The sequence below is a fragment of the Peromyscus californicus genome, unplaced genomic scaffold (assembly GCF_007827085.1).
Source record: "Peromyscus californicus insignis strain IS unplaced genomic scaffold, ASM782708v3 Scaffold_3__1_contigs__length_106647218, whole genome shotgun sequence".
Classification (NCBI taxonomy): domain Eukaryota; kingdom Metazoa; phylum Chordata; class Mammalia; order Rodentia; family Cricetidae; genus Peromyscus; species Peromyscus californicus.
This window is the reverse complement of record NW_026294551.1, coordinates 26,603,716-26,612,395: the sequence shown is the minus strand read 5'-3', so window position 1 is coordinate 26,612,395 and position 8,680 is coordinate 26,603,716. Positions and strand designations below refer to the sequence as shown.

General features: G+C 52.4%; 1 protein-coding gene across 1 annotated transcript; it reads left to right on the top strand.

The window, feature by feature from the left end:
• Positions 1-296: 296 nt before the first annotated feature.
• On the top strand, positions 297-2,098 carry Hoxb13 (homeobox B13). Its single transcript, XM_052755710.1, has 2 exons — positions 297-897; positions 1,845-2,098. Exons 1-2 carry the CDS (start codon positions 297-299, stop codon positions 2,096-2,098), a joined length of 855 nt encoding a protein of 284 aa, XP_052611670.1.
• The last annotated feature ends 6,582 nt before the right edge of the window (positions 2,099-8,680 follow it).

Sequence of the window (8,680 nt, the reverse complement as noted above, 5' to 3'; positions counted from 1 at the left end):
AGAACGAGAAGGAGAGAAGAGAAGAGGCGGAGCCGGACTCCGGGTCCCCTCTCCCCCTGCAATTTCTGCGGGGAGGATTTTATGAGCTTCTCTCCCCCAGGCCGCAGCCAATCAGCGCTTATGCTCGGGCCCCTGCGTCTCTTGCGTCAAGACGGCCCAGGCTGGCGAATGCAGGCGCCGTGCGAGCTGGGAGCGATTTAAAACGCTTAAGATTCCCCTGGCCTGGGTGGGGAGAGCGCGCTGGGTGCCCCCTAGAACCCCCACCTTCGGCTCCCCATGAGAGGATCATCGGCCCCATGGAGCCCGGCAACTATGCCACCTTGGACGGAGCCAAAGATATGGAAGGCTTGCTGGGAGCCGGAGGGGGTCGGAATCTAGTCCCCCACTCCCCACTGGCTAACCATCCTGCGGCGCCAACGCTGATGCCGACTGTCAATTATGCCCCCCTGGATCTGCCAGGCTCTGCAGAGCCACCAAAGCAGTGTCACCCTTGCCCTGGGGTGCCCCAGGGGGCATCTCCAGCTCCTGTGCCTTATGGCTACTTTGGAGGCGGGTACTACTCTTGCAGAGTGTCCAGGAGCTCACTGAAACCCTGTGCCCAGACGGCCACCCTGGCCACCTACCCTTCGGATACTCCTGCGCCTGGGGAGGAGTACCCCAGCCGTCCCACCGAGTTTGCCTTCTATCCGGGCTACCCGGGACCTTACCAGCCTATGGCCAGTTACCTGGATGTGTCCGTGGTGCAGACCCTGGGAGCCCCCGGGGAGCCTCGCCACGACTCTCTGCTTCCCGTGGACAGTTACCAGCCGTGGGCCCTGGCCGGTGGCTGGAACAGCCAGATGTGTTGCCAAGGTGAACAGAACCCACCGGGTCCCTTCTGGAAAGCGGCATTTGCAGGTAACTCCTACTCTGGCTCCCCTTGGCTCTGAGCATGGGCTACGCTGGCACTTGCTGGGAAGGAGGTTAGAGGAGAAGGAGGGAGACTTGGGGCTGGTGAGGAGGAGCCTGGGGCTCCTCGGTTGCTCGTTAGAACTTTGAAGGAGGGTCCAGGCAGCTAGAGGGCCTGGATGGAGGTCTCAGAGGGTCAGAACGAGGGGCTTCAGTAGGGCGCTGGCTGTATCTTGAGGGTGGCCACCCCTCCTCTCTTACCCCTGAGGCTCTAGGAGCAGCCTTTCAATATGTCGGGAGAACCTTGGACCTCTGCTGTTGACTGGGGCCTGAGTGTCCCAGCACAACCTCAGTCTAATTCTACACAAAGGCCAAATGACCTAATCTAGTGGTTTTGAGGGTGGCGATGAGCGGTGGGATGGGGGGCTATTGGGTGTTTCTTAGAGAATACAACCACTTGCTTTCTTAGATGAGGTTTCAATTTCGAAAGGAAAATTTAGGTTTTCTTCGACTGGGTGGTGTACTGAAGGGTGTGTTTCGGGAGTGTGTGTGTGTGTGTGTGTGTGTGTGTGTTGAATGGGGGACATAAACCTGTTTTCTCCTGTACATAATTTGCCAATGAAATCAGTAGGAGTGGCTGAGTCTGAAAATGCATGAGACTGGACTGTGTGATTGTGGACAAAACCCTGACAGGGTGGGTGTGTTTGCAGAGTCCCGATGTGAGGTCAGTGATGGTGGGGATGGCCAACAGAGGCTGAGTGAGTGGCGATCCCAGAATCAGGCAGAATCCAGCAGTATCCCGTGTGCTTTGGGGGCGCAGAGCCCACGCATAGGATGATCAGGAAGCGCCTGCAGGATGACGTAGCCCTGAGGCTTGCAGGGCCTGGGTCTGCTTGGTTTTGCACTAGAGAGAGGATTGAGCACGCCTTTCCCTCCTTCCTTTTCGCACCACACAGAGCCCAACACCCAGCACCCTCCTGAGGGCTGTGCCTTTCGCCGCGGCCGCAAAAAACGCATTCCTTATAGCAAGGGGCAGTTGCGGGAGCTGGAACGGGAGTACGCCGCCAACAAGTTCATCACCAAGGACAAGAGGCGCAAGATCTCGGCAGCCACCAGCCTCTCTGAACGCCAGATTACCATCTGGTTTCAGAACCGCCGGGTCAAGGAGAAGAAGGTTCTCGCCAAGGTCAAGACCAGCGCTACCCCGTGAATGCCAGAAGGGGTGGGCAGGGGAAGAGGGATTGTTCTGGAGAAACTGGGAGCCTGCCAGGGCCGGGACTGGCAGAGGACTCGGCTGAGGGACCCCAAGAAATGACACCTTTAGCAGGCTACTGAGTTATGGACTGTTCCTCAGGGGCTACCCAGCATGTGTCAGGAGCGTGAGACCTGAAATGACAGTCCACTCCACCCGGGTTCCAGAGAACCTGTGTCAGTCATAATCATTCATCCTAATGGCAGTGATAATCTCATAACCAGCACTAGTTGCCATGATAATTAGTTTCATATTTTCTATCTAGAGCTCTGTAGAGCGCTTAGAACCCGCTTTCATGAGTTGAGCTGATTGTGAATAAATATGGAAGAAGATCTTTTTGTAGAACAGTTTCCTCTCAAACCCCTTTCTGTGTGCACCAGCCACCATTCCAGTGGCTGCGGAGGGGGGAAGAATGGGGTGGGGGGCAAAGGCAGATTCACCCTTCTAAGGTGTACATGTAATGTGCACTTGGCATTTTTTTTTTTTTGAGATGACAGCTGTGCAGGGCAGACCATGTTAATAATGGATGTTTCTCCCTCCTCCCTCCCTCCCTCCCTCTTCCTTTGGTCTCACATTCCCTGCCAGCCTCCTAGGCTGTATCCAGTGGGAAGCCCCCTTCTCAAATGCTGAGATTTTGTAGTTATGTGAAAATGAGACCAGTGGCCTGATGGGGTCAGAGCCACCAGAACTGAACTAAAAGAGAGGACTTGGCAGGACAGTTAATTCCCTGGGTACTCTCTCAAACTCCACTTCTCTTAAAAAAATGAGAGATCTGGGCTCTCCTGGTGGACCTGACCCAACCAGGATTTGTTGGGCATTTAGGAACCACATGTAATACTGTGAGGGCTCCATTCAGGCCCAGTGGTTACAGGGAAGGGCAGTGTCCCACCCTATTTTTGGGCCTTTTAAAAACACACTAGGCCGGGCGGCAGCGGCGGCAGCGGTGGTGGCGCACGCCTTTAATCCCAGCACTTGGGAGGCAGAGGCAGGTGGATCTTTGTGAGTTCGAGGCCAGCCTGGTCTACAGAGCGAGATCCAGGAAAGGCGCAAAGCTGCACAGAGAAACTGTCTCGAAAAAACAAAACAAAACAAAACAAAAAAACAAAAAACACACTAGAATACGGGACAAGAAAGGAAACCAGAAAAGAAGGAATCCCCCCTTCCCCACCTTTCCTAATGCTGGAGGAACTTCTCTGCCCTAGGCCAAAAGAAGGGGAAGACTTTAAAAATTTTTTTAGTTTTATGTAGAAGGAGGAGAGCACCTGGAAGAGTGAAGGGACCCAGGATCAGGGTGGAGGGACTGTGGACACCCAGCTCCAAAGTGGCCTCTTTGCCTTTTCCTGGAAGAAGTGAAGAGACCCAGGATCAGGGTGGAGGGACTGTGGACACCCAGCGCCCAAGTGGTCTCTGCCTTTTCACTGCCTGGCTCTGGGGTCCCTCAACACAAGGTGCCCAACGGCACCAATGACCAGGACATAATAGAGAGTGGTTATTTGCAGAAGATAGGCACAGAGAGGGGCTCTTTCCTGATGTACTTGGACCCACTATGGTGGGGTGTAGAACTAAACAGGGACCCTGCTCAGCAGAGTCAGCGAGGTTACCTCGGTCACTAAACCTTGGACTGAGCAGAGGAGCTCTGTAATCCCGCACCTTTCCTGAAGGCGGGAGAGGCTGCTGGAGGGATGTGGCTGCATTGAGTTGAGTAGCTATCTAGTAGTGGGTAGTGGCCAGTGTCTTCATGGGGTTTTCCTTTCCAAAAAGGGTTTATGGTTCTCCAAGAAACCATGGGTGAGCCGCTGCAGCCAAGGGAATCCAGTGCATCCTCCTGTGGTCTGGTGGGATTCCAGACCTGGCTCCTCTCCCAGGAGAATGAGGGGGAAGCTGCTCAGATTCTTCTAACTATGTTTACCAAGAAGAAGCCAGGAGTTAGGCATGGTGGTACATGACTCTAAGTCCAGCCGTGGGATGCTGAGGCAGGAGGACTGCAGAAAGTTTGAGATGAAGCCGTCTGGGCAGAATGAGTTCCAGGCCAGTCTGAGCTACATTAAACCATGTTTTCTTCTTATTATTATTTTCAGTTTAAAAAGTCAAGATTGGGGAAAAGGAGGGAGAGACACACCACCCCTGCTTCTTGGAGGACAGAATACGTGTGCCCCTCAGAGTTGTAAGGAGCGGTCCATTGTGTCGGAAGTTTCTTTCCATTCCTGCCATGGTCCAGTCTAAGCCCCCAGGTTAGGTTATGAACTCTGCTCAGATCACTCTCTGCCTTCCACATTCCTCACTAGAAGGATAGCTTTTTTTTTTCCCCTCAAGACAAGGTTTCTCTTAGCTCTGGCTGCACTGGATCTTGCTCTGTAGACCAAGCTGGCCTTGAACTCACAGAGATCAGCCTGCCTCCTGAGTGCTGCCTGGCTGGGATAGCTTTTGGAATTATAGGTTCTTAACTCCTTTTGTAATGTTATCCAAACCTGACCAAAGTGGGCAAACCCTTCTCTGGCCGACTTCAGAAAGGGGTGTGATGCTTCAGCGTGGATGGGAATGTGGGAAGTGTGTGGGAACACTGAGGTACGTGACCCCCACTTAGGCCCGGAAAAAGCTACAAGACTGGCTGTGGTCTCAATGAAGCACGGGTGAAGGTTCTGGACTCCCGGGCTCTAACTTCACCCTTCTACTCTAAGGGGCTTAAAATTTCAGAGTCCCTTTACTTTTCGTTGGTACTAATTTCAGAACAGACAAAAGATTTGGGGGTTTTAAGAGATTTATTCCGCCACCAACATGATTGAACTATTAAGAAGACAAGCGCTCCCCCTTCTGGTAGACATTTGCCATTTCAGGAGACCGGCCCGCCGCCCAAGGCTTTCATTCTCCAGCCCGGTTCTCACCCCCCAGTTTCCGGCTTGCAACAGCCTGGGACCTCTGGCCTCCGGGTTTTGAAGGTTCTAGGCCTGTGAAAGCTTCAGGACTCGAAGGCGCTCGGAATTCCAGCAGATGTGTAGGTCTAGCCTCGGATGTGCCCCGGAGGAGGACAGGAAGGGCGAAGAAGAAGCAAGGCCGTGAGCGCATTCTACCTTCCGTCCATCTCTTGGTTACGTGGGAATAATAAATTTATTATTATTATTATCCTCCAAACATAACCGCTGGCGGCGGGTTTCCTACTTCTTTTTTTCCTTATTTGTCTGGAACCTATGCAAGACACATTTCATTTTTTTTATTAAGTCATTTTAGGGAGCCCTTTCTCAAACGTATTTTACAAAGTGAATTTTTCCCAACCACCACCGACCCGACCACATCGATACCGCTCAGCTATTTATGTGTAACATACAACAAAATGCCTGTGTCTACCCTGACTCACCTGCCGCTGTTCCCTTTCAGTACGAAATACTTGAGGCAACAAAAGCTACAAGGGATTTTGTTTCTTCCTTAAAACACGGAGGAAAAATGTGTGACCACAACTTCAGACTACACGATCAAAGGGCAAACAAATTGCCCGGGGCACACATTTATAAATCCCGAGAATAATTGGGGAGCCTTTTCATCAACAAGGTGAAATTTTACTCCGAGCAGCTCTGTATACCCTTCCCTCTTCTCCCACCCACATTACTTCCTCCAGCTTAGAGTTTCAGCCAGCCACGAAACTGGATCCGAATGTAGCTTCTTCGTCTACACCGTCCCCGGCACTATTATCACTTTTAACTACTAAGCAGGTGGATTAGATTAGGCCTCTAGAGACCCAAGGAGGGGATAGTGGAAAGTGTGTAGACAGGATTTCCGGAAGCTCTTTTGAATCTAGGTCCCCACCACAGCAAAGCAGAGGATGACCCCCAGGCTCCCAAGTTCCGGCCTTTTACTCCTGCTGGCAAGCACTTCCGGGGGTTAGGGAGGTGGGAGAACGCTGGTAGGATTGCTGCGGAATGAAAATTTATTTTACCTCTCCTCCACATTCTACTACTGGGGTTTGCTCAAAGGCAGCCCTCACAAGCCGCTCCCCCATCCATCTCGGAAGGGTTGCTGGCTCCCCTCCCCCAGCGCAGAGCGGGTTCCCCGCTCCCCTCCTCTCCTTCATTAAAGTTTTATTCAAGGTTCTAAGTGCTGCACTTTAATTAGGTTTCTTTCGGGGAAAACCGTGCCCCACCCCCACCCCAGTCCCGTCTAATAGGAACCCCAGAGCTACAATCTCGAATTAAATAAATGAACTCGTTACCGTAAATTTGCCATAAAGCGCCCAGGCGGCTGCGGTGCAGGAGACGGAGGGAGGAGATTTCAGTCGTTTTTGAAAGACATTTATACCATATGCTCACCCACCTGAACAGTCTCTGGGCAGGAGAAGAGAAAGGCCAGGAGCCGCCCACCTCTCCTGCCCAAGAGCGGGGCACCCTCCCCCCTCCCGGCTCTGGCCGGGGCTTGCAGAGAGATTTAAAACATCCAATGGGGAACAGATGCCAGCCTGTCTTCCTTTCTCGGCTAACAGTTATGGGGACTGGGGGTGGGGGGAGGACACGGAGTGGTCGGAGACGTGAGAGAAAGAATGCCATCATTACCCCTAGGCTCCCCTAAATTGCCCCTGAAACAGGAGGAGCTGCAAAAGAATGCGGTAGCCCCCAGAATTATGGGAAGAGGGAGGGAGCAACTGCCTGTGCTCAGGCTGTGGGGAGGGTCATTGCCATTGAACTTGAAGATCCAGGCTGGTGGTCTCCACTCCCTCCACCCCCACTCTACTAAATGTTTATGGGGGAGCAGGGAAAGGCGAGAGGAGAAAGAGGGGGGAAACGCACTTCTCTGGTCTCCAGAAAGAAGGAGGCCCAGTTGGGGCTGGTGGTGGCACGTAGTCGGCTCCAGAGACCTGCTGGAAGCCGCTGCCCCAAATGGCCACAGACCTGAAGAAGCATACGGAGTAGATTCTCCAAACTTCTCTCTGGGCTTGAAGCTGTAAGATGGAGCGCCATTGATTTAACCTCGCCCCAGACTCAACAAGGAGCAGAGCACCCGGGGCAGCCGTAGCTCCGGTTCCTCTCCAAGCCTTAAGGAGTGTGAATCCCTGGGAAGCTGAAATCTTGAGGCAGATGTCTGCAGAATTCGCGACCCATCACCACCTTTGCAGAGTGGTCAAGAGTGTTACTCAGCGCCCTCCCCCCCCCACTTTTCTACTTCCAAGAGTTTCTCTTTAATAAGGTAAACTAACTCATGGGCTGAGTGCGTTTCCTATGTATCGACATGCGACCTGCCTCTAGAAGTCCTGCAAGAATGTTGCTCAAGAATTTGGAGACATTGGAGGTCTCTGCAATAAGGGGGAAGGCCCCAAAACTTCTCTCAGAGGCAACCTGTCTGTAACTTCTTCTTGCTGACTTTTGGAGAGAGGGATGGTCATTTGGGCTGAAAGTCACTGAGAAAATGCTTCGACGTATGCGGGGACGTTCTTGGTCTGGGCTACGGAGAGGCTTGCTGGTGACGACAGTATCCCAGGCATGTGGTTTTATGGTTGTCTTTGACTGGATGGAATCTTGGCAAGGGAAAAAAATTAATATTGTTGATGTTGCCACTTGTATTTAAAACATTTTATGCCTGTATTGAAAACTAGACAAAAGTTAACAAGGCGAATGATTTTACTAACTGACTCAGCGTTAACAAAAAGCAAGAGGGGAGTGTTGCATCCATCCCCTGGGCCTCTGGCTCCCCTCCCCTCCGAAATGCTCCCTCAGACGTTCCTGTGGGAGCTTCTGAGGAGCAGCTGCCAGGGGTACCATCACCCTGGGCAGTTCTCACGTGCCTAGTCCTTTCTGTACTGGAGCATCGGGAGGCATCGTGGGTAATCGTGGGACATCATGGGACATTGGGGCGCTGGTCACCTCCTCGGACCTCCTGCTGCTAACTTAAAGTTTGGGTGGGCAAGTTCATTTGCAGGCACCTGAAGACTTGCTAATACCTCCCTCAAAACAAAACAACAAAACAAGAAAACCCCACCTGGCTACTTCCCTACTGTTCCTCTGGGGCTATTGTCCTTCACCTTGAAACTCCCTACTGAGTGACACTTTGTAAAATAAAGAAATTGAGGCAACCTTGTGAGTTATTTTATTTGTGCCTCAATGACAGGATCTGGGTGGGGGCATCTTTTAACTTCTAAGCTCCTGGTGTTTACCACCTGACAGAAGAGGAAGCCCAGGCTCTTTCCTACCCCCAACCAACTTCTCTCCCTAGACGGTGACAAACACCTGCTTCCCCCTGGAGCCCTCTATTCACAGAGGGTAGGTGCATTCCAAACACCCTAGACCCTGCCTCACTAGGAAACTGGGCAGATTTGTCTAAGTGTGAACACCACGGGATTAAACACATGGGGCAATTTAGTTCAACCAAGTTTTCATTTCAAGCCCCTAGTGCATGCAAAGCTTCCAGCAGAGGTGGAAGTCGGGAAAAGACACCTGGGAAGGACAAAGCCTTTCTCTCAGTCTTGCTTAGCTTCGCGGCCAGCTCTTGGGCTGGCATCCCCCAGGCCTGAGGACTACAGTCTTATGTTCTCTGCACTGTGAGGTAGAGGGACGTCTTTGC

Coding starts and splice junctions, on each gene's coding strand:
- Hoxb13 (XM_052755710.1), top strand. CDS start 297: ATGGAGCCCGGCAACTATGCCACCTTGGACGGAGCCAAAGATATGGAA. Junction 898..1,844: donor CTGGAAAGCGGCATTTGCAG/GTAACTCCTACT, acceptor CGCACCACACAG/AGCCCAACACCCAGCACCCT.